Source organism: Macrotis lagotis, chromosome 1, assembly GCF_037893015.1.
Source record: "Macrotis lagotis isolate mMagLag1 chromosome 1, bilby.v1.9.chrom.fasta, whole genome shotgun sequence".
In the NCBI taxonomy this organism is placed as follows: domain Eukaryota; kingdom Metazoa; phylum Chordata; class Mammalia; order Peramelemorphia; family Peramelidae; genus Macrotis; species Macrotis lagotis.
The window spans coordinates 145804535-145831304 of NC_133658.1; the positions used below are offsets into that span (position 1 = coordinate 145804535).

The 26770-nt window shown below is 39.6% G+C and overlaps 1 protein-coding gene across 3 annotated transcripts in view; it reads left to right on the plus strand.

Annotated features, from left to right (window-relative positions):
• The first annotated feature begins 21060 nt into the window (after positions 1–21060).
• Positions 21061–26770, plus strand: part of HGSNAT (heparan-alpha-glucosaminide N-acetyltransferase) — a 42104-nt gene continuing 36394 nt past the window's right edge. For all 3 annotated transcript variants that reach the window (XM_074209066.1, XM_074209067.1, XM_074209068.1), the window contains exon 1: positions 21061–21280. In XM_074209066.1, the coding sequence (XP_074065167.1) occupies positions 21124–21280 (157 nt within the window). In that variant the 5' untranslated portion in view covers positions 21061–21123. The remainder of the gene's footprint in view (positions 21281–26770) is intronic.

The following is a 26770-nucleotide window of genomic DNA, read 5'->3' on the forward strand; positions in this document are numbered from 1 at the left end:
TGGCCCATGGACCCAGATTGCCCTGAAGAAAGTGAGGTTGGTGACTTAGCACAGCCCTCCTACCCCCTACCCCCCAACTCAAATCCAGTTCTTGTGTTTGTCATGGTCTTCTTCAAGAATAAAGAACAAATTATCATCATTCATCTTAAAAAACCTTATGGAATTGGGAGAAATAATTATTAATAACCAAGAATTTGAGGGAGATTCAAAGCTCTCCCCTTCTTTCAAAGTCCTGATTTTAAGTCTCTTGAAAGACACTGCTGATAATGAGATTAGACTAATTTTTTTTGTTCATGACCCCACCCAGGTGGAAGCCATTGGGTTCTGCTCAGGCTTAGGTGGGGTATAATGATATAATATATTCTTTGAATAGATAGCCCAAAGTTGTGGGAGGTATGATTTAGACCTCTTAGCTATTCATTTTAAAATAACTCACTCCTATTGTGTTTTCCAATTAGATTGATTGCCATCTCTCAGGAGCACCCATTCTTTGAAGCATCTATAAAAACTGTGAGCCTGACTACCATGATTGTCTTTGGTCTTAGAGAAATTGTCAAATGACTATCCTTTTATTGAATAAGGTGCCGACCTTATTTATAAAATTATTAAATTACCTAGACACTATGACTCTCAAACCTTTTTTTAATTAAAGAGATCATTTGAGTTTTACAATTTTCCTCCAATCTTACTCCCCACCCCCATGGAAAGCAATCTGTCAGTCTTTACTTTGTTTCATGTTGTACATTGATCCAAATTGAGTGTGATGAGAAAAATCACATCCTTAAGGAAGAGACAAAAAAGTCTAAGAGTTAACAAGTTCCGACAATAAGCTATCTGTTTTTTTCTAAATTAAAGGGAATAGGAATAGTCCTTGAACTTTGTTCAAACTCCAGAGCTGCTTATCTGGATACAGATGGCACTCTCCTTTGCAGACAGCCCAAAATTGTTCCCGATTGTTGCATTGATGGAATGAGCCAGTTTCTCTCAAACCTTTTTAACTGCAACAGAACAGAAGAATAAGCTTCAAGATGTTAATAAGGCATGTCAAAAAGATTATTCTTCCTAAGTCTGCAAAAACAGTATTTTATTTTACTTCACATGAATACAACTCTTCACTCCCACCAAGAAGCAAGATGTTGTTTACAGAGTTTTGAAAAGATTCCTGTATCATGATCCAGAAAAACTTGAGCAACTGAGGATATCAAGCTAGATCTTTACTCCTAATTATGATCAACCCCAACAGATGTCTGTTGTAAGATCCAGGTGACAGTAGAATAAGTCATAGCAATGGAAGACTAGAAACTACTTTAAAAAAAAAACCAAATAAAATTAGCCAGTCATCTTGTTTTTAAACCTAAGAATTGTGCCTAAAAAACCTACTGTTAACCTTGAATTCAGTAACCCTTTAGGTCAGGGCTAGTGATGGGCCATGACCTGGCACAGGGCAGACCTAGAGTCAGGAAGTCCTTAACTCAGATACTACTTGGGTGACCCTGGACAAGCCAATTAACCCTGTTTGCCTCAGATTCCTAATCTGTAAAATAAAGCAAGAAAAGGAAAAGGAAAACCACTTCAGTGTCTTTGCCAAGAAAACCCCACATGAGGGGTCACAAAGAGTCAGTCAGTGACTTTTTGCTGATGTTAGAAGGGATCTACACTGTATTCATAAAAATTGACTTAACTTTGGTGATCTGGTTAAACAAGAATGCTCCTACCTGTTGAGAAACAGGTTCTCTTTGTAGTCATCAATATCTTGGTAATATATCCATGCACTAACTAAAGAGGATTTCACTTGATTTTCTTTGTTGGATTTTTTTTTTTGAGACAAACAGAGTTAAGGGACTTGCCAGGAGTCACATAGCTATTGTCAGACTGGAGTTGAACTCAGGTCTTCCTTCCAGTCTGGCGATCTCTATCCACTGGTCTATCTAGCTGCCTTGTAGGGCCAGACTTGAAGAGTCATAGTATGATACAATTTAACAACTATTTAAGTAACTTCACAGGTACAAGATATTATGCTGATGCCAAGAATACAAAAGGTTAAAATTAAACAGCCCTGACCTCAAAGAGCTTATACTCTGTTGGGAAAAAGAATATGCATGGATACATACAAAGTATTTCTCTCTCTCCCTCTTAGGACAGGGAAAGTTGAAGATCAAGGTAATGGAGAAAAGGGGGCTGCAGTATATAACCACTTCATTTATCAGGCAAGAAATATGGTATCTTAATATTATAGCAAAGTACAAGATTCCCCTGTTTCATACTTTGACATTTGGAGTGATTTGTGCTTTCTTCAGTCTGAACATTGATCCTGTATAGGATATACAAGCTGTATAGCTTGTAACTTTTCTTGCTTTTGTTTCAAGAGCAAATGAGGGGGAGGGGTGGCCCGTAGCTAGGTAGATAAAGCACAGGCCCTGGAGTCAGGAGGACCTGTGTTCAAATCAGATCTCAGACACTTAATTACCTAGCTGTGTGGCCTTGGGCAAGCCACTTAACCCCATTTGCCTTGCAAAAACCTAAAAAAAAAAAAAAGAGTAAATGGGAACAAATTTCATCCTAGTAGTGAAATTTAATTAATCTTGTAATTAAATTTCTAATCTTAGCAGAACTGACCTTCAAAAAACAGACAGGCATGCATAGTCTGCCATCTACATGTTAATGTGCACTCAAGAAAATAATTCATTTATATAATATAAAACTTATCTACATAGTGCTTATTTATAAAGCATATTGCAAACATAATGTCCTTTGAACTTCAGCAGTATTGTGGGGTAGGCACTGTAGCCAATACCCTCATTTTGCAGATGAACAGTTTCTAAAAAATTAAGGGGCATGCCCTGAATCACAGCTAAGTTTAGGATCTCCCTCCCAACAAAACAGTAAAGTGGGCTATTATTTTTATTTTTTTTCCTTTTTTTCAAGATAATGGGTTTAAGTGACTTGCCCAAAGTCACACAGCTAGGTAATTATTAAGTGTCTGAAGTTGGATTTGAACTCCAGTCCTCCTGACTCTAGGACTATCCATTGCATCATCCCACTGCCCCTGAAGTAGGCTATTATTAATCCCATTTCAAGATGAGGAAACTGAGTCTGAGAAATATTAGGAAGTCATTTTCCTAGGTATATAGTTCAGTAGCAGAACAGGAATTTGAATTCAGTTGTTGGTTTTAGTTCTACTACTCTGTGCTGGACCATGTGGGCTCCAGCAAGAATAGGCCAGTTGGAAGAATTGCTTCCAAGTTAAGGTTTTGCATTTATATTTCATGTATTTGTCACCTTTTTGCAATATTTTAATTTTTTTCCCCTCAGGAAAAGAATATTTGTCATCTCATTTAACCCATGATAACAAGATACTTCTGGTCAGACAATACTAATTTTTCCCCATCCTCCTCACTGCCACAATCTATATATGGTCATATATACTTCATTACTGAGAACAAGACTACATATCAGTTAGAAAAAATAGCTCAGTAATCAATTTTAAAATTTATTTTTTCTTTGCCTCTACTTTATTCAAATTTATTTTCAGTTTTAAATTCTCTCCCTCCTTTCTCCCCTTCCTACCATTTGTAAAGACAAGAAAAACAAAACCCATTACAAATATACAGTCATGCAAAACAAATTCCCACCTTAATCAAGTCAGAAAAAGAAAGTAATGAAGAATGATCAATGGAAAGAAAAAGAAAGCAAGAAAGCAAGAAAGCAAGAAAGAAAGCAAGAAAGAAAGCAAGAAAGAAAGCAAGAAGGAAAGCAAGAAAGCAAGAAAGAAAGAAAGAAAAAGGAAGGAGGGAAGGAAGGAAGGAAGGAAGGAAGGAAGGAAGGAAGGAAAGAAGGAAAGAAAGAAGGAAAGATAGATAAATAGAAAAGAAAAATAAAGAGAAAAAATATGGTTCAATTTGTTCTCTGAATCCAACAGCTTTCTATTTGGAGGTAGATAGCATGTTTCATCATGTGGCTCAGTTGGCACAGACATTTGGTAGGAAAGCAAAGACAGAAAAAATACCAGGTGTTTATAAGGACATGTTGTTTATGACTGAAGGCTCCCCTGCCAGTTTCACTGAATCATATTCGCTCCTGTGTCTTTGTTTATCACAGCCTAGAATGAATCACTAAATGTTAGAGCAGGCAGGAATTTCAGAGATCATCTACTCCAATCCTCTCAATTGAAAGTATTCTCTTCCAATCTCAGAATTTCCTAGTCTTTGTCCAGATTTTCACTTGTCCTTGTCATAGTTCACCTTATATCTCACTTGTAAACAAGCTGCCCCACCAGTGTTAGTCTTCCTATGGATTTTCCAGGAATTCTAGTCATTATAAAAGATTCCACTATTCCTGAATGATATATCCAAGATTGGGGTTTTTTTTCTATTCCTTGTCCCACTGGGTTTTGACCCTAGATTAGGCTTATTAAATAACAACATGGTATTTCCTATAGAAAAATTGTATAACATTAAGCAATTGCTGTTTTCCTATAAAGTTAGTGAAATGAATTTTTTTAATTAAATTTTTTACATTTTAAGTTCCACACTATCTCCTTTCCCCACACTAAAGGCTATCATTTCACACACATACTTTTGTGTGTATGTATATATGTACATATAGTATATGTATGTATGCATATGCATATGTATAAAGAACATATGTATGTATATACTCTCATATAAAGCATACAATGTATATGTCTATTTATCAGTTCTTTTTCTGGAGATGGATAGTATTTTCCTTACAGGTCCTATGTGATTGGTTTGAATATTTTATAATATCCAGAATAACTTAGTCATTCAGAATTGTTCTTTGAACAATATTTTTGTTACTGTATTCAATGTTCTCTTGATTCTGCTCATTCGCTCTTCATTATTTCATGCGTCTTCCCAAGTTTTTTTAAAATCAATCTGTTTATCATTTCTTACAGCACAATAATATACTAGGTGAGTAATTTTCAAAGCAATAAACATTTATTTATTAAGTGCCAACTGTTTATAGAGCATTGCCTTTGGTACTAGGTATTGAGAGAGAAGCAAAATTTAGAGAAGACACAGTCACTGCTTCTGTGGCATTTGCATATAATTGGAAGAACTAAAATTTAAAGAAATCCTACCAGAATCTTTGATCGTTGATAGTTGGAACCCAAATCCATTATCAGATCATATTTTTTTATAACTATGGATATCTTTAAAAGGGTTCACAATTAATACAACTGTATATATATAACCAAGATGAGATTACTTGCTATTCTAGGGTGGGGTGGGGTGAGAAAACTTTACAAAAATGAATGTTGATAATTATCTTTACATATAATTTGAAAAATAAAAAAATTAAAATAAAACAAAAAGTTTTCATAGTAAAATTTCTTATTATAGAGGAATAAAACAGAATAAGTAACTTAGCCCATAGAGGTATCCAGTTAGTTCATTGTGTGGAGTGCTGGGCCAAGAGTGATCTAAGTTAAAATCCAACCCAGACAATTGCTCATTATGTTACTGAACAAGTCACTTAATCTAGGCTTTCCTTCAACCATCAGAGAAAGAAATGGAAAAGTACTCCAGTTTTTTTTAACCAAGAAAACCTTATTGACAGTATATGGTCCATGGATTCATGAAGAGTCAAATATAACTGAACAGTAAAACTAATCCAAGGTTGCACAACTAGAAGAATTGGGGTTCTGATGTCAGAGTCAATGCCCTGGCCAATGTATCACCTAGTTGCTGAGATAGCTCATTAGTAGAGACAAAATTCAAGCTCAGATTTTCTTGACACCAAGTTCAGCATTCTCTCCATTGTACCATCCAGCTGCTTCAGATACATGCTGGAATATCTGAATCAGGATTCCCTTCCAAATCTGAGATTCCAAGATTGTATAATATGTATATGAGGGGTAGGAGTGGGGAAGCAAACTTTTAGGATAATTCCAGACTGGGAGGATAAGTATGCCATTGAAAGAAATGGAGAAGTTAATAGGTGAAATAGATTCAGATAGAAAAGAGATGAGTTAAAATTTGGACATGTTGAACTAGCAGTATTGGCAGAATACCCAGGTAGAGAGATATAGCAGGCAGTTGGAGCAGAAGACTGAAATTCAGAGGAGGTACATGGGCAATAGTTACATATTTGAGGATCATCTATTTAGTGGTGATAATTGAAGTCAAGGGAGAAAGTGCAATCACCAAATCTGAATTGAACAATCATTGAAACCTAGCTCCACTAAAAAGTAGTAATCATCCAAAGTATTTGGTTCTGGTTCAAAAAGAAAGATTGATCACTACAATAGATTAGTTCTACAACATACACAAACACATGGATCTAGTTCAGTAAATCTAAAGACCTAAGCTACTGGGGTAAAGATCTACTATTTGACAAAAATTACTGGGAAAACTAGGAAGCAGTGTGGCAGAACTATATTAAGATAAGCTTCAAGTGGATGCATGATCAGATATAAAAAGTCACATTGAAAATAAGTTAGAGGAGCAAAGAAGATTTAATTAGTGGATAGGGAAAGAGTTCCTTCCTAGGAAAGAGTTTATGACCAAACAAGGGATAGAAAGCATCACAGAAGAGAATTAGAAAAATTTTTATTAGATAAAACTTAAAAGTTTTTCACAATCAAAATCAGTGTCACTAAAATTAGAAGGAAAAAGTTAATTAGGGAAAACCTTTACTGAAAGTTTCTTTAATTAAGGTCTCATTTAAAAATAAATAAAGAACTTATTCAAATTTGTAGGAATACAAACCATTCCCCAATTAAAAATGATATGAAAAGGAAATTTGCAAAGAAAGAAAACAAAGCTATTAGCAGTCATATGAAAAAATGCTTCAAATCACTAGCAATTTAAGACATACAAATTAGAGCAAATCTAAAGGTCTATCCATCAGATTGGGAAAAGTCTTAAAAAAAAGAAAATGTTAAATGTTGGAAAGAGCTGCAGGAAAATATTAATGCACTATTAGTAGAGATATGAATTTTGGTCCAGACATTCTGAAAAATATTTTGAAACTATGTCCAAAGAGTCACTAAATTGTGCATACCCTTTGATCTATCAATACCATACTGGGTCAATTCCCCAAAGAAATTCAAATAAGGGGGCGGCTAGGTGGTGTAGTGGATAAAGCACCGGAGTCAGGAGTACCTGGGTTCAAATTCTGTCTCAGACACTTAATAATTACCTAGCTGTGTGGCCTTGGGCAAGCCACTTAACCCCGTTTGCCTTGCAAAAATCTAAAAAGAAAAAAAAAGGGAAAAAAAAGAAATTCAAATAAGAGGAAAAATGATTACATGTGTTAAAAAATATTTATAGTAGTTCTTCTTGTGGTAGAAATTCAAAGGGGGTCCCCATAGGTGAGCAAATTATGGTATATAAATGTAATGAAATACTGTTGTGCTATAAGAAATGATGAAAGGGACAATTTCTGAGACACTATGAATTGTATGAAGATCTATATGAAGTGATGGTGAACAGAACCAGGGGAATAAATTCTACAATAATGGCAACATTTTAAATAATATTTTATTTTTCTAATTATATGTTAATATAATTTTTAAAAATCTTTTTAAAAATGTTTATTTAAGGCAATGGGATTAAGTGACTTGCCCAAGGTCACACAGCGAGGCAATTAAGAGTCTTAAGTATCTGAGGTCAAATTTGAACTCTTGTCCTCCTGACTCCAGGGCTGTGCTCTCTCCACTGTACCCCCCCAATATAATTTTTAACATTCACTTAAAAATTTTTTAAGTTACATATTTTCTCCCTCCTTTTTCTCTTCCCTAGAAAAGGTAACAATTTTAAATAGATTATATATATGCAATCATGTAAATCATTTCCATATTAAGTGATGTTGTAAAAAAAAAAGAAAAACCAAGCAGAAAAAATATGAAAAAGATACAAAAATGAAAATAATGTGCTTTGATCTGCATTCAGACTCTATCATTTCTTTCTCTGGATGTGGATAGCGTTTTCCATCATGAAACTTCTGGAATTGTCTTGGATCATTATATAGCTGAGAAGAGCTAAGCTATTCATAGTTGATCACTGTCTTTACCTTGTACAATATTCTCCTGGTTCAATAACAGCAAAATTATAAAGAATATAAAGACATGAGAACATCAGTCATTGCAATGATAATTTCAGAGGATTGATAAAGATGCATGCTAGTCACCTGCCAATGTGAGAATATGTTTTGACTATGCATAATTTTTACAATGATTCCCCCCCCCCCCCACACACACACACAGTGGAGTGGGTAGGTGGGAAGGAGAGAAAATAAATGTTTGTTAATTGAAAAAAAAAGTTGTTGATTTTTTAAAATTTACAACTGGATAGAACCTTAAGAAGTCCAATCTCTTTATTTACAAGTGAGAAACTGAGTTCCCAAAAAGTAAAATAAAGTTTTCTTCAAAATTAAATTTAGACATCAACTTTTTTTTTTAGTTTTTGCAAGGCAATAGGGTTAAGTGACTTGCTCAAGGCCACTCAGCTAGGTAATTATTAAGTGCCTGAGATTGGATTTGAACTCAAGTACTCCTGACTCCAGGGCCAGTGCTCTATCTACTGTGCCACCTAGCCACCCCAGACATCAACTTTTAAATAAGGCGCTTTCTGATTTCATCCTCTTCCTTAACCTTCTGTGGGTTCCTCAAGACAATTATCTTGTTTATATATTTAGGTATATATTATATAGGTTTGTGTGTAAGTGAATACATATCTGCCATCTTTTAGTAGAATGTAAGGCCCTTGAGGACAGGAACTTTTCCCTGTATCTAGAATAGTGCCTAGCACATAGTACATGCTTAATCAATTCTTGTTGGTTGATTGATTGATTGATTGATTATCCAAAGTCACAAAGGTAGTGCCAGAGCCAGAATTTGACCCTAGCTTGTCTCATTTCACATGCAGCATTCTTTCTGCTTCACAACCTTCCACTTCCCCAATACCTCCTGGCCATTTTATCAGTTGTCCCCTCTCTCTGCCCTTCTCCCACTCTTCCTCACTGCTAGAGCATTTCCCTAGGAGAAGTTTGTATATTATCTCTTTCTTTGTCTAGAATTCTCCCCCAGCTCCCTAGGAGTCTTCTTTTCTCAAATTCTTGTTCTCAATCAGCTCTTATCTCTGTCTTCCTTATTTTCCCCTCTGGATAAGGTTTTTCCCATTATTTTTCCAGCTAAGAAGAACATTCTCTTTTATTCCTCCCTTGTCTATTTGGACAGCCTTACCAGTTTAGAGGCTACCTGAACCAGAGGAGACCAAGTCCAGTAGATTTTTAACCATTTTATCTCCTGAATTTCTTCACTGGAGCCTGCTTTCCTCATTGGTCTGCTATTTCAGTCAATTCCTATCCATGCTTAAATTCACTACCTTGCTATCTTCTCAGCAGACTCAATTTCCATGTTAGATATTCAATGATTATCTCTAAATTGATGATTGCCAAATCTCTTTATCGAGCCCTAACCTCTCTCAAGACTTCCAGACTTGCATTTCCAGCCTTACATTAGACATCTTAATATGTCTCAGCTTTTTCTCTTTTTAACAGATTCCCACAATCAGAGCAAGTAGCTAATGAAAGACATGGGTGCATACACAGTAACCCACAGTGTTCTCCTAAATTCTGATAAGACCAGTTCTTCTGGATTAGGTAACTACCATATGATAAATGCTAGATAGTGATTCAACTATCTACTACCAAAGTCATGGAATACTATTTTGTTTTTCATACTGGGATTGTTGTTTTTACTATCTGCTACTGCTGCATGCATATTATCAACTCTCAACAGATTAAACTCTGGACTGAGTATCATGGAAAAGACCTCAAATTGAAGACCTTTGCTTTCTTTTCAGAAGGAAAAAGCCTGCTTCTGATGATCTCTGTATGGGAAAGTTCCTGGTAAAGTCCTCTCAGGTTTAAGAAATATTTTTTGTCAAGAAAACCTTGCATTCCAAAGGAGACTCAGAGCCACCAGTTTTATAAGACTATTTTTACTGACTTGGAGGACATTTTAACCATAGACATTACTTTATTCTAGTTGGTGAAGGTCACTAGAACTTTCTACCATCTGATGGGAAAAATATGAAAACATTTCGTTCTTTGTGTCTGTTACTGGGATTTTCTATGAATAGATCATAGATTGTACCCCCCAAAACCCAGTCAATGGTCAAAGGGGAGGAGAGTTAGGATGGGGAGATTGCAGTTAGGGTCTATTAAAAAAAACCTAGGTGAGGCACTCTGACTTGAGACGCTCTAGAGAGAGTAAATAAAAACTTTCTTTTGCTCAGACCCAGTCTCTGAAAATCTTCTTTAGTGTATTTTTATCACACATACTTCCACGAAGTGTCTCCTGGTGCTTCTCTTTTTGCTTGTCCTCTTGTCATCTTCTTTGTTCTACAAATCCAATGATAGATGTGGTCCTTGTGGATATCCCTTGGTCATGTTTCTCCTTACTCTATTTCCCCTTTTCATACTTTTTTTTCTGACCAATGATACTATTCATTTTCTTAGCATTACATCCTGCTGAATGTGTGCTGGGGACCCTAACTCTTTTTGTTTAATCCCCATGGTTACTAATTAGAACTCATATAATGGAGTATCTCCCTAGTAAACTCCCTGTGAAGTTACAAAGATTTCTCGGGGAGTCACACTTCATGGTTCATCCTCACCTCTGTGTTCTGATATCTCTACCCACCCCCACACAATATTATTGCAAAATGATTGCATCATATTAAAGTTCTAACTCCTGCTCCACACCCTGCTGCTTCCTTCTGCTCCTTAAGCCATCAGCCTACCTCCTTCCTCCTTAAAGAAGCAGCCACTGAAGACTGGGCTGTTGTCCCAATTCCCATGAAATATCACCTCCACCCCATCTTTTATGGTTAGAAGCACCCCCATTGCTTTTGCAGCTAGGCTCTTCCACCTAACAGACCCTATTCTTAAAACATTAAAGCAAAAGACCTGGGTTTCACCCTTGCCCAGTTGAGCCTGGTTCAATATTTCTTGAGAAAATAAATCAATCTCCACAGAAATCTCAAAGCTCCATGGAAACCCCCAAATGATTCACAATCCTCATGGAAACCATGTTTTCCCATTCCATTCACCCTGTAAAAGTCATGTTCTCTCAGCTACCCAAAGCTTGTTTCTTCTGATCCAGCAGTGCCTTCCTTCAATAAACAGCTTTACACCTACCTTGGTTCATCTCTTGTTGCTGTCATCCTTATATCACAGGCTGACCTTTCCCTTAACTCAACAGGTACAAAATTTAACTGATTGCTTCCACGTCCCTTCCCCCTCAAGCCCTCCCTATTCTTATGCAGGGTACAACCACTTTCTCTATCACTCAGACTCACAACCTGGGTGTCTTCCTCCTCTCTCCTCTCTCTCACCTCACATATCCAGGCAGCTGCCAAGTCTTGTTGATTTTACTTTTGTAACATGTCTGAATACTCTCCCTTCTCTCGTCTGATATTGCCACCACTCTGGTGCAGTCCATTTTTCATTCAGATATCAAATTGATCTTCCTAACTCCAGAGTTCAACCAGACAACTGATCTCCCATTCAGTGGCTTCTTCTCACCAGCAGTTTCAAATAAAAAAACTTCTCTTTGATTTTTAAAGTCCTTCATACCCTGCCTCTTCCTTTCTGATCTTCCTACATTTCATTGTCCCCTATTATTTTACAATCCACTGAGGCTGACTTCTTGATTTGCTACACCTCTAATAAGATACTCCATTTCCCCAGTCCAGGCATTTTCCCTGGCTGTCTGCCATGCTTGGAATTCTTCCCCTCCTCACTTCTGCCTTCTGGCTTCCTTCTAGTTCCAACTAAAATCTCAGTCTACAAAAAACTGTCCCTAATCCTTTATCCTAGTTCCTTACCTTCATTGATTATCTCAAACTTTTCTTGTCTACAACTTATTTACACATGACTCTTTGGACGTGCCTCTCCCCATTAGATGGTGAAATCTTTGAGAGCAGTGCCTTTTTTTTTTTGTATCTTCAAAATTTACCTCTGTTCCTAACACATAGCAAGAATTAAATAAATGCTGTTGGTTACATTTACTTTGCAGGAATTTTCTTTGACTCTTTTCATTTCTGGAATTGTGATCAAATTTGTTTTATCATCATTCCTGGAAGGAATACTCACCATTTAATTTATTCCTGACCTTAGTGCTCTACCACATTCCCTTTTATAATTCCCCTTATTAATTCCTAGTTTTAATTCCTGGTAAAGACCTTGATTTACAGGGCAGCTAGGTGACACAGTGGATAAAGCATTGGCCCTGGAGTCAGGACGACCTGAGTTCAAATCCAATCTCAGACACTTAGTAATTGCCTAGCTGTGTGACCCTGGGCAAGTCACTTAACCCCATTGCCTTAAAAAGACCTTAACTTAAAAAGATTATGGTCTCCCATTGTATGGGGGTTATCTCTTAATTGTCCTGATCCATATTTGGCCACTGGATCCAGATGACTCTGAGAGAGAGACAGTAAGACTGGTAACTTTGCACAGCAATCTTTCACTTAAATACAATTCACTTGCATGTCATGGAATCACTTCTCTCATGTCATGGTCCTCTTCAAGCATGAAAGATAGAAAAGAAGAAAGAAGAAAAAGAAGAAAGAAGTCATTCCCTATTATAATGTAGCATCTCCCAAGAACAGAAATTGTCTTTCATTTTAGATTTAAATCCTCAACTCTTAAACAATATTTGGCACTTGCTAAGCATTTCATAAATGCTTTTTATGTGTGATTTTTTAAAATTTAATTTTCATTTATTTTTTCAATTATATGTTGGCACAAATTTATAACATTCGTTTATTAAAATTCTAAGTTCCAAACTCTCTCCCTCCCACCCTCTTCCACCCCTCCTTGAGAAGACAAGCAATTTGGTATTGATTATACATGTGTAGTAGTCATGCAAAATATTTCCATATTAATTATGTTGCAAAAGTAAACATAGACCAAAAAAACCCTCCAAGAATAATAAAGCAAAATATTCTTCCATCTGTATCCATTCTTTTTCTGAAGGTAAAAAGCATTTTTCATAAGTCCTTTAGAATTTTCTTGAATCATTGTATTGCTAAGAATAGCTAAGTCATTCATATTTGATCATCATACAATATAGTTGCTACTGTGTACAGTGTTCTCCTGGTTCTGTTCATTTCATTTTTGCATCAATTCATATAAACCTTGCCAGATTTTTCTGAAAAATATCCTGCTCATCACTTCTTGTAGCACAATACTATGCCATCATATTCATATACCACCACTTGTTTAGTAATTCTTCAGTTGACAAACATCCCCTCAATTTCCAATTGTCTGTCATCACAAAAAGAGCTGTTATAAATATTTTTGTACTTACAAGTCCTTTTCCTTTTTTGTTTTTTATTTCTTTAGGATACAGTGGTATTGCTGGGTCAAAGCACATGCAACAGTTTTATAGTCCTCTAGGCATAGTTTCAAAGTGCTTTCCAGACCAGTTGGATCAGTTCATTGACATACCAATAGTGCATTAGTGTCTCAATTTTTCCACATACCTTCCAACATTTGTAATTTTCCTTTTCTGTCATATTAGTCACTCTTGATAGGTGTGAGATATTACCTTAGAATTGTTTTAATTTACATTTCTCTAATCAATAGTTATCTAGAGCATTTTTTTATGTGACCATAGATAGCTTTGATTTCTTCTTCTGAAAACTGTCTGTTCATATCCTTTGATCATTTATCATTTGGAGAATGAGGCATATTCTTATAAATTTGAATCAGTTCTCTATATATTTAAGAAATGAGGCCTTTATCAGAGAAACTTGCTGTAAAATTTTCCCCTAGTTTCCTGCTTCCCTTCTGAATCTTGACTGCATTAATTTTGTTTATAAATGCTCATTCATTCATTCACTCATTCATTTGTTAGCTATTAATCATTTGGGCAATACTGTCACAAAAGACTTGAAATTAAAAATCTGAGAAAATTGCTACTCGCTACCTGTGTGAACAAAAGCAACTGATTTCCTTCCCCCAGTTCCCCATTTCCTCTTTTGTATGAATCTTTGTGATGCTAATATTGTTTTTTTGAGTGAGGGGCTACCCTGAGCCCTGGGAAGATGGTGGAGAAAGAATTCGTGTATATGTGTGTGTGTGTGTGTGTGTGTGTGTGTGTGTGTGTGTGTGTGTGTGTGTGAAGAGGGCACTTGAGGAGGAGTTCAGAAAGAGATATACGTACATACACAGAATGTGACACATTTACTGTGTCAGCATGGACGTCATTTCAGCTCCCATAAGAGCTTTCCATTTTTCATCTCTAAATAGGACTAAAAATACTTGTGCTCTTATACTTCCTTATAGGGTTGTTATGAGGAAAGTGCTTCGCAAATCTGAAAGCATCATATAAATGTATTATTATTATTATAAATGTGAAGTCCTACGCTTTTGTTCCAAAAATAAGCTTGGCAGGATGACTGGGCACAGTTTCCATGGAAACAAGGTCTGGGTGTCTAAGTGGACTGCATGCGCAATATGAAGGAACAATGTAACATGGCTGTTCCCAAAGCTAAAGATGACTGAGACCTGATGAATGATACAGAATTCTATTACCAGAACCCTTGTGGATAGAATATATACTCCCTGAGGCACAGGAGGTTGGAAATAAACATTTATAGAGCACCTACTCTGTACCAGCAATGTGCTATGTCCTTTTCACGAATATTTCCTTTGATCCTCATAACAACTTGGTCAGGTAGAAACTTTTATTATCCTCATTTTACCACTGAGGAAACTGAGGCAACAGATGCTAAGAGTCATGTAACTAAGAAGCATCTGGGACCAGATTTGAATTTGTCCATAAGATAAGGGTATTGTATTATATTATCTTTAAAATGCCCTTCAGTTCTAAATTTATGCTCAAATCAATAAATCAGACAATAACCCCTCTAATATGCAAAGTACAATAGGAGAAATTAATCAACATCTATTAAGGACTCACTATGTCCCAAGCACTACACTATAAATACTGGAGATACAATAAAAGACAAAATACAGTTCTATCCTCAGGGAACTTTGCTAGAATCTAATAGGGAGATAAATATATCAAAACAAGCTAGCTATAAATAAAAAAAATTGACAAAGGGAATGTGCTAAAATAAAGTGTATAATGTATAATCTTTGTAATATATTGTAGTATTTTTTTTGGTTTTGTAATTTTTTAGCTAGCATTTTTTTGGTGATTTTTTTGCATCCATATTCAATAATGAAATTGTTCTATAATTTTCATTGTTTTACTCTTCCTGGTTTAGTTATTAACAGCATATTTGTTTCATAAAAGAAAGGATCCCTTCTTTATTATCCCAAATAACTTATTTAACATTGGAATTTGTTGATCTTTAAGTGTTTGATGGAATTCACTTGTAAATACATCCATTTCTGATATTTTTTTTATTTTAGGAATAGATCATTTATGGCCTGTTCAATTTCTTTTTCTAAAATAGATCTACTTAGATATTCTATTTCCTCTTCTGCTAATCTAGACAATTTATATTTTTGTAAATATTCTTCCATTTCATCTTGTCACATTTTTGGCATATGATTGATTTAAAATAATTCCTTATAACTTTTTAAATTTCATCTTTGTTAGTGGTATAGTCACCCTTTTAATTTTAATACTAGTGATTTGATTTTCTTTCTCTGTTTTTAAATCAAATTTATCAGGGATTTATCTATTTCATTGGGTTCTTTTCTTTCAGAAAAACCAGTTCCTATTTTATCTGTTATTTCAATTATTTTCTTACTTTCAATTTATGAGGTCCTCCACTATTTTAGTATTATCTATTTCTAATTCATTTACCTTTTCTTTTTAAAAACATAAATGTATATTTATCCATTTATAAATATACATTAAAATATAAGTAAATAAAAATACCTTAGCATTTTGTATTTGGTGAATGTGGATTTATTATTGAAATTGCTTTATTGTCTGATACCTTTATATCAAAATGTAGTTATCCTTTTTAACTATTTTAATTAAGTCTATTTTAGCTTTAGCTTTATTTAAATCATGATTTCTTCCTCTGCTTTTGCAGGGTTTGTCTTTTCCTTAAGCTGAAGCATAATAAATTCTACTTCAGCCCTTTATTTTAACTGGGTGTATCTCTTATTTCTAAATGTTTCTTGTAAACAGCATATTGTCAGATTCTGATTTTTAATCCATTCTGCTATTAAATCCATTCTGTTTCATGAGTGAGATAATTTTTCATATTCAAATTTATAATTACTATTAGTAAATTTCTCTCCATCTTATTTTTACTCATTGTTGTCCTTTTCAGTCTTTTTACCTAATCCTTTCCCACTCCCTAATTCTACCCACTCCCTATGAGTACTCCCTTAACCTCTCCCCTCTACTCTCCTGAATCTTAAATCTATTCACCATTGTAAAAGCCACTCTCCTGCCCTGTCCCTCAGTCCTCCCACTAATCTATCCTTCCTTTGTTCCTTTTTTCTTCCTTCTTTCTCTCCTTCCTTTCTCCTTATAGGGAATTATACCTTTTCCTGCAATTGCTCAAGGATTACCGACCTTGAAAGCTATCTTGGGGTTTATGAGTTAGACTTCTTTTCTAAGGACCATGCCTTAAACCTAAATCGCTCTAGTTATCATTGATTGGCCAACAATAGTTTCCATCCATTGTTTAGGCTCTTGATGGCTTAACCATGAGTGCCAATACCAGCTGTTTCTGTTTTGGCCAGAAACTCTGAGGGTTTTTCCCTACCAGGTTGATTTTTTTTTTCTTTTTCCTTTTTTTTGACTAGGTAAAAGAAGCCATTTTTTTTGCCTCATCTCTTACCTAGCCTTAATCACTGAATGGATGTTGACTCAGATAAACTGAGGCCCTGGGAAATATTTTAAAAAAGCCAGTCTCCCACCACATCCAGAGTCATTTTCATTTTTTCGTGATCTAGATCTTACCACTAGACCCAGGTGGCTTTGGAGGAGAAAATGAGGCAGGTGAGTTTGCACAGCCCTGTCTTACTTAAATCCAATTCACTGTAAATTCTGACATGATCTGCCCTGTCATTGTCCTCTTTGAGAACTAAAGACAAACAACAGCTCTCTACAAGTTCAAAAGACTTCTACACCTTCCAGTTATACACTATTTCCTCTTCAACACAGATTTGAGAAGAGTAAGGTTCCAAAGTTACCAGTCCTCCACCCCCACCTGCTTCCTCCTATGTAAGTTCTTTTCATGCACCATTTCTTTAGGCTTCCTATAGAAGATAAGGATGTTTCTTGGCTTAGCAAACCAAGAACTCTAGTAGAGATGAAGAGGCAGAGTGTTCCAGACATGAGGAACAACCAGAGAAAATGCCGAGACCTGAGATGGAGAATCTTGTTTTTGAAAGAGCCAGGATGGAAAACAAAACAAAACAAAACAAACAAAAAAAAAACCAAGCAAAAAAAAAAGACACAGCTGAAAGAGCCAGGATGACCATTGTCAGTGGATTGAAGAATACATATCAGGCAGGTGTAAGAAGACTGGAAAAGTAGAAGGGGACTAGATTCTGAAAGCCTTTGATTGCCAAACAGAATATATTGTATTTAATTCTGGAGGTGACAGGTAACCATTGTAGTCTATTGAATGGTGGTGGGCTGATATGATCAAATTGAGCTTTAGGAAAATCCTTTTAGTGGCTAAATGAAGACTGGATTTGGAGTAGGGAAGAGTTGAAGCAGGTGACCCACTAACAGGTTATTACCATAGTCCAGATGTGAAGTGATGAGAGCAGCATCGGAGGCGAGAAGGAAGCAAAATCAAGAGTTGCAAAGGTGAAACTGGCAGGCTTTGGCATCAGGTTAGATATGGGGAGTGAGAGATAGTGAGGAGATCAGGATGTTGCCTAGGTTGGGAGCCTGAGGCTCTAAGAGAATGGTGCTCCCCTGGACTGGGAAGGTAGATTTGGGGAGAAAGATAATGGTTCAATTTTGGGCATATTGTCTTTAAGATATTTATTGGACATAATAGTTTGAATTGTCTGAGAGACAGTTGGAGATGTGTTATTGGAGATCAGCAGAGTTTGGGGCAGGATAGCTGGATCTGGGAAACATAAGAATAGAGATGGTAATTCAATCCATAGGAATATGATGAGACCACTATGTATAATATAGAGAAAGAAAAGAACTCAGGATAGAATCCTGAGTGACACCTGTCATTTAGAAGGCATAATCAGGTGGAGGATTCAGAACAGATCAGAATGATCTAATAGGTGGGAGGAGACCCAAGAGAGAGTGATGTCCCAAGAACTTAGAAAGGAGAAAGTAGCAGGGAAGAGAAAGTAATTAGTAGTGTACAAGACTGTGGAAAGGTAGAGGGGATTGAGAATTTGCCTACTGAAAGATAATTGATCATAGGTGAGGTTTTTCCCCTTCAATATTTCCTTGAACTATGTTGCTTCCTACAATTCCTATTTGTATTCTCTTTATTATCTTACAACCACTTAGTTTACCTTCCAGAAAGAAAACTACTTGAGGACTAGACTGTGCTATTATTGTGACCCCTAACATCTTGTATTCATAAAATTAATAACTTTCATTTGTATATTTGTTTGAAATCCACAAAATATTAAAATCCTTAATATTAATATATTATTATATTCCATTGGATTTTGAACTGCTTGAGACCCAGCACTTTTTTCTTTCTGTATCTCTAGTACTATTCAGCCCAGTGTCAGGAATGTAGTGGGTGCTTGATGAGTGCTTATGCACAGCTTTGCTGGATCAAAGAATATGGAGTTTTATAATCCTTTGGACATCCTTCCAAATTGCTTTCCAGAATGGTTGGATCAATTAACAACTCCACCAACTGTACATTAGTGTCCCAGTTTTCCCTGTCCCTTCCAACATTGATCATTTTTGATTCAGGCAAATTCTGAAATGTCATCCACATCCAGAGAAAAAACTAGAGTCTGAATGCAGAAAAAGCATACTATTTTCATTTTTTAAAGCTTGTTTTTTTTCCTTTTTCATGTTTCTTCCCTTTTTTTCACAACATGACTAAAATGGAAATATGTTAAACATGATTATACATGGATAACCTATATCATATTACCTGCTGTCATGGGAGGGGGAGAGAAGGAAGGATGGAAGAAAGATGTGGAACTCAAAAGCTCCTTAAAAAGAAAGATGAATATTGAAAACTATTGCATCTACTTGGAAAACTAAAATAAAAAAATAAAAAAAGTGGGCTAATATTAGCACTGCCTTTCTAGGGTTGTCATGAGGATACATGAATTGAAAAATGTCAGGATTCAAGCATCAGGTCTCTCTTTTTAGACACCCTGCTTTTCAGGGCTAAGACCCAGAAAACAAACTGTGACCTAGTTTGGCATAACAACATTCCTTTGCCGTCCAGAGGAACTTTGCCGTGACCAAATTACAGAACTGATGCTCCCTAAGCTCAGACAAGTGCCAGTAGGTCCTACGTGAAGTCTGTGATGAAAGGACTTTTTATCAGTAGTCAACCTTGCCTCCCTGTTGTTGTTGTACGTCCTCACCACTGTTGTTCCATTACACTGGTTTTTTAATGTAGCCACAAATACATAAATCAAGGTTTGGCCCCACTGGCTTAGGTCTCCTACTAGAGGCTGCCCCTCCGCATATGTCTAATCTTTCTTCCCGGTGGAGCAAAGTCGGTTGTTTTTGTTGGTTTTTAGCCTGGGAGAGTTCTTTTGGAGTCATCAGTGGTTGCAAAACTTCCGTGGTTCTGGTCATTTGTTGTGAGGTCAGAAGGGTCACGTGCACTGTAGCTGTGAGGATGGTGGGCCCGGCTCCGTGGGCCCAGCTCCGGTGGGCCCGGCTCCTCCGTGGGCCCGGCTCCTCCGTGGGCCCGGCTCCTCCGTGGGCCCGGCTCCTCTGTGGGCCCGGCTCCTCTGTGGGCCCGGCTCCTCTGGCGAGGCTGGTTCTGGCGGCCCGGCTCCGTGGGCCCGGCTCCTCGGTGGGCCCGGCTCCGGTGGGCCCGGCTCCTCCGTGGGCCCGGCTCTGGTGTGTCCTGTCCAGGACTGGAGGCTGCCTATCTCAGGAAGGACGCGAAGGAGAGGGCGGCCCGGGGCCGGCCGAGGCCCGTGGGAGGAGCCCAGGGTGGCCCGGCCCGTCACCCAACGGGCTGTCCAGGGGAAGAGGGGCGGTTTCTGCGCCCTGGGGCCCGGAAGGCACCGGACACGGACCGCGGCCTGGAGGTTCTGAGGTTCTAACTTGGGTTCTTCCCCAGGAAAAACCGCGGGAGCGTGGGGAGCCCGGCCCGGCTGTGCGCGGGGGCAGCGCGTTCCGGCCCGGCCCGCTGGGCCCCCGGGCTGCCCCGCGCACGGGCACAGCCAAGGCGCGAGTCTGTGTAGACAGCGCACACACGCGCGCGCACACACACACAGACACACGCTTACACACAGACACAGACACAGACACACACACACAGACACACACACACACTCACAGACACACGCTTACACACAGACACAGACACACACTTACACACAGACACAGACACACACACACTCACAGACACACACACACACTCACAGACACAGACACATAGACACACACTTACACACAGACACAGACACACACACTCACAGACACAGACACATAGACACACACTTACACACAGACACAGACACACACACACACAGACACAGACACACACACACACACACACACAGACACAGACACACACACTCACAGACACACACTTACACACACACACTCACAGACACAGACACATAGACACACACACACACAGACACAGACACACACACACAGGCGTGCGCGCGCACACAGTCACACAGGCGCGCGCCTCTGCCCGCAGGCCCCGCCCCCGGCCCCCCCCCCCCCCCCCCCCCCGAGCGCGGTGACTCATGGCGGAGGCGGAGGCGGCGGGGCGCGGGGCGGCGGGGGGGCCGCGGGGCGGGCGGCGCGGCGGAGGCGGCGGAGAGCGGGCGTGCGCAGAGCGGGCTGGGCCGGCGGCGGGAGCGGAGGGAGCCGGAGCAGCGGCAGCGGCCGGAGCGGAGGGAGCGGCAGCGGCAGCGGCGGCAGCGGCAGCAGCAGCAGCAGCAGCGGCGGCAGCGGCGGGAGCGGCGGCCGCGGCGCGGGACCAGGCGGAGCGGGCCATGGGCGGCGGGCCGTGGGGCGTCCGCCGGGCGCTGGCGGCCGCGCTGCTGGCCGCCTCGGTGCTCAGCGCCGCGCTGCTGGCCCGCGGGGAGCTGCCCGGCCCCGACGCGCAGGAGCCGCAGCGGCAGCGCCAGCCGCAGGAGCAGCAGCCGCGGGGTGAGTCAGGCGGGGCCGCCCGCACCGCCCCGCAGACAGGGCTCCGCACCCCCACACTCCCGGCACCCGCCCCGCAGACAGGGCTCTGCACCCCCACACTCCCGGCACCCGCCCCCCAGACAGGGCTCCGCACCCCCACACTCCCGGCACCCGCCCCGCAGACAGGGCTCCGCACCCCCACACTCCCGGCACCCGCCCCCCAGACAGGGCTCCGCACCCCCACACTCCTGGCACCCTCCCCGCAGACAGGGCTCCGCACCCGCACCCGTTCCCGCCCCGCGTCTCCCCGGCAACACGCGGGTCTGCAGCCCCGCCGCAGCATCCACGGTCGAGCCCCCCACAGCACACGCAGAACACGCGCAGAATCAGCAGTCATGAAGCTACATGCATGCCCCCAGCTCACACAGGTTACACGCACATAGAACGCACAGGATCTGCCATAGAGCTGCACACATGCCCCCAGCTCACACAGGTTACACGCACGTAGAACGCACAGGATCTGCCATAGAGCTGCACACATGCCCCCAGCTCACACAGGTTACACGCACGTAGAACGCACAGGATCTGCCATAGAGCTGCACACATGCCCCCAGCTCACACAGGTTACACGCACGTAGAACGCACAGGATCTGCCATAGAGCTGCACACATGCCCCCAGCTCACACAGGTTACACGCACGTAGAACGCACAGGATCTGCCATAGAGCTGCACACATGCCCCCAGCTCACACAGGTTACACGCACGTAGAACGCACAGGATCTGCCATAGAGCTGCACACATGCCCCCAGCTCACACAGGTTACACGCACATAGAACGCACAGGATCTGCCATAGAGCTGCACACATGCCCCCAGCTCACACAGGTTACACGCACATAGAACGCACAGGATCTGCCATAGAGCTGCACACATGCCCCCAGCTCACACAGGTTACACGCACGTAGAACGCACAGGATCTGCCATAGAGCTGCACACATGCCCCCAGCTCACACAGGTTACACGCACGTAGAACGCACAGGATCTGCCATAGAGCTGCACACATGCCCCCAGCTCACACAGGTTACACGCACATAGAACGCACAGGATCTGCCATAGAGCTGCACACATGCCCCCAGCTCACACAGGTTACACGCACATAGAACGCACAGGATCTGCCATAGAGCTGCACACATGCCCCCAGCTCACACAGGTTACACCCCCCTGCCTCCCACCAGCACACGCAGAACACTCAGACATCTGCAGTCAGACTTGGGACTCAGAGATGACACATGACATGCAAGGAGACATGACACAGATCTTGTTTTTAAAATTCACTTTTTAATTTTGATTCCAGATTTTCTCTGTTCCCCCTCCCCTACCCCTTGAGAAAGCAAGCAACCCGATGCCCATCATCCAGGCAAAGCCGTACCAAATGGCGCCTTATAATCAAAGGACATCCATCTGAAACAATGTTGATTTGTCAGTCAAAAGAGAGAATAAGGGCAGTTGGGATGCTGGCTCCTGCGATTATGATTAACAGAGGTGGGGGGAGGGGTGCATCAGAGACCACCTCTAGCCCTTCCCAGTATTCTCCTTTGGCATACTGCACTTCTTTCTTTGCATTCCCGAGGTATGGAGGCAAGTATACAGCCAATGTGGGAAGGAAAGAGAAGAGAAAGACAGGGATTTGTTTTTTGGCGCTGTTTGTTCTTTAAAATCTAGGACGGGAAAAAATGTCTTTATAGCCACAATACACAGACACCATTCACAAGCATGTTTGTGAACATGGATGTGTTTATAGCATGCACATTCAGCCAACAACACACACCTGCAGTCATCTTAGCCCCACACACCTACATAGATACGCAGCCAGATCCCTCAGATACACAGAAAACGCATAGGCAAAGGCACACATTCCCTCCTTTCTTTCTTCCTTCCCTCCCTCCTTTCCTGGATATTGTTCTTTATTTCAAGGCTTTCCTTTTTACTCTCTAGGCTGGACTCCATTCTCTCCTTCCCCAGTCCCAGTTCTCTGAAGGGGTTTGAATTTTGCTCTAGCTTAGCTGTCAAACCCTCCCCCCCCACCCTATCTTTGTTCTCAGTTATGTTCTCTGTTAAGCTTTGGTGAAAAAGCAGGGTTCTGAATTTCTTCCTTTATCTGGGAAAAAAAAAAGCATCATCACATTTGAAACTCTGATACATAATAGAACACTACCCCCCCTAAAAAAATTCAAACAAAACCCTCCCCAAGTCCCCAAAATACTCAAAAAACAAATCCCTGCTTTTCTCTCTCTTTCCTTTCCATATTGGCTACAAGCTTGCCTCCTTATACCTAGGGGATGTAAAAAAAAAGGAATACAATTTACCAAATAATGATACCAGTAAGAATTACAGTCTCTCTCTACTGGTTCCCCTACCATCCCATCCTCTTCAGGGTTGTTTATTATTACATAATTAATAACTTATGTTTTTTGATTGACAAATCAATTTTATTTTCTAAATACGTGCAATTTGTTCAGAGGCTGAAAAAGGATAAGTGCTTTGTATCTTAAGAAGAAAAATTTGAATTATTCAGGCTTTCTGTACATTATCCACCAGATATCTAATTACCTTAATGTTGTGAGGAATTAGAAGGGAACATTGCTTCCTCCTCCAGGCATCCTGTCTGGCCCCATGAGAAATCAATTGTTCCTTGCCCACCTTGTCCATCCACCCACCATCTTGATGGAGTGTTGGTGACGCAGTAGAGAGGAGCTAGCAGGCAAGAAGCTATAAGAGTCAGATGCCTCAGTGCTGGCAGGAGCAGCAAGATTTCTGGACATTGTACATTGATTGCACATTGTACCATGATAATATTGACAGATTCTTGGAAGAAGAATTTCGGAATACTCCAGATGCCTCTTGAATCCTATATTTTAGAAGAAATGAAGTTAAATGGGAGAGGAGATCACTTAAATCTTGGGTTTCTGCTATCTAATACACACACACACACACACACACACACACACATATTATACATATTATATATATATATATATATATATATATATATATATATATATAAATAATATATATTAATGGAACAATATCAGCCTCCTCCTCATTCTCATTGTCACAGAGCTAGCATTCTATATGTGCCAGGCACTGTGTAAGTTCTTTATAGTTAATACTGAGGCATAAAGCTAATAGTAATAGATGACATTTATTTAGTTAAAAAACATTCTACAATTACTATCCCATTTGATCCTCACAGAAGCATTGGGATGTAGGTACTATTATTTTCCCCCCCATTTTAAAAATGGGGAAACCAAGGTAAATTGTCATCCAATGGCCCTGATACCAGGCAAGGTATGTGACATCTTATTATGTATATGAGGTCATTTGGCATAAACTTTTGCCATTTTCTCAAGTGTTTGCATATGTTTTTAATTCATTGCCTAGAAGACCCATGCCTTTCATCAATCAGAGTACAAAGTGGAATTTTAAGTCTAGATTTTTGATTTCATAATCCAATCAATCAACAATTATATATTAAATACTTCATAGGTTCTAAATATTAAAAACCAATGGAGATGGTAAAAATAATGCCAACACAGAAGGGGGTAACATTTTTAAAAGGGAGATAAAATATACATAAATAGTTCCAAATTAGATAGGGTAACAGTAACCCTATGACTAATTCTAACTCTTATCCTGAATTCATTTAATATCATTTAGTTTCTAACCCTAAATTCATTTTTAACCTCATACACCAGCCTGACCAAAAAACCCTAACACTAACCCCTAAAACTAACCTTAAACCTAAACCCTAACCTTAACTCTAGCTCTACTTTGAACCCAAAACCCCTAACTCTAACTCTAACCCTAACCCTAAAGCCCATTACTTAACCAAAACCTAATCTTAACCCTGAACCTTAGTCCTAAACCCTAAACTTTACTGTAAGGACAGCCCTAATTTCTAACCGTAACCTTAACCCTAATTTCAAGCCTTAACCCTAACGCTAAAACAAACTACCCTAAACCTAACCATGACCCTAATTTTTAACTCTAATCCTAATATCTAACCCTAACCCTAATTTCTAACCCTAACCTCTAACACTAAAATTAACCACAACCCTAATCCTAAACCCAAAACCCTAAATTTATCCCTAAACCAAACCTTAGCCTTAAACCCTAATCTTAATTCTAACCCTAATCCTTTTTTTTGGTTTGTGCAAGGCAGTGGGATTAAGTGACTTGCCCAAGGTCACACAGCTAGGCAATTATTAAGTGTCTGAGGCTGGTTTTGAACTCAGGTCCTCTTTACACTGCACCACCCAGCGGTAACCTTAAACCCTAACCGCAAACCATAATCCTAAACCTTGACCCTGAACCCTAACTCAAAACCCTAAATCCTAGCCTAAGCCATAACCCTAACCTTTAGTGTATATATATATATATATATATATTTTTAGGTTTTTGCAAGGCAAATGGGTTTAAGTGGCTTGCCCAAGGCCACACAGCTAGGTAATTGTTAATTGTCTGAGGCTGGATTTGAACTCATTTACTCCTGACTCCAGGACCAGAACTCTATCCACTGTGCCACCTAGCTGCCCCAGCCCTAACCTTTAAATGACTGACTTGCTCTTGATGCGCAAAAGGTTTGGAATCCCGATCTTTCTGTTCATAAGTCATTCTGCTAAACCAGGCTAGGGTTTAGGTTTAGGGTTAGGGTTAGGGTGTTTAATAATTGTTTGTTGAACTGAACAAAGACCCAAAGGGATTAATTGGTATTAAGTTCCATCAGGATTCACTTAGGTCTTCCAGTATTAATTTTTCAGTTCTGGATTCTGGTAAAGACCATTCAAGACCACCATTTTTATCACAATTTAGTTATCCTCATTTTATAATTTTATTTTAATGGGTGGAGTCATTGTGCAGGCACTAATGAATGGGAAAATAACCCACTGCATAGGTGGGTCCTGGATTGTAACTGAGGGTTTATTTTGTGCTCCTGTTGTGGAGAGAGAGAGCAGATCTAAAGTCAAGGAGTCATTGAGTGAAAGTTCATAAGGAACGTCGTCTCCCTTTTATGTGTTGACTTGAGAGTTTGTCAGGCATTGGAGAGATGGTACCAACACCAGGCTTACAAAGAACATACCTTATAATTGGGGGGAACCACACAGGTTGACAGGGAAAAGTGATTTGTTCTGAGAAGTCCTTTGGATGTCCAGAAGTTGACTGGGGGCTGGAAGGAATGTAGTGTGCTCTGGTATCAGCCTTTAATATAGTAGGCCAGACAGGAATTTCAAATGAATGATTTCCCAGGCATAATCTCTGGAAACTAGAGTGATAGTAATAGTTAACATTTATATTGATCCTTCAGGTCTGCTAAATACTTTTCATGTATTATCTCATTTGACTTTGTATTATTTATTGCCTCTAGGACTCATCAACTATCTGATTTTTTTTAACTGCCTGTCTTATTAGAGTCAAATATTGCTTTTCAGTAACTTAAAATATTATAGAAATAT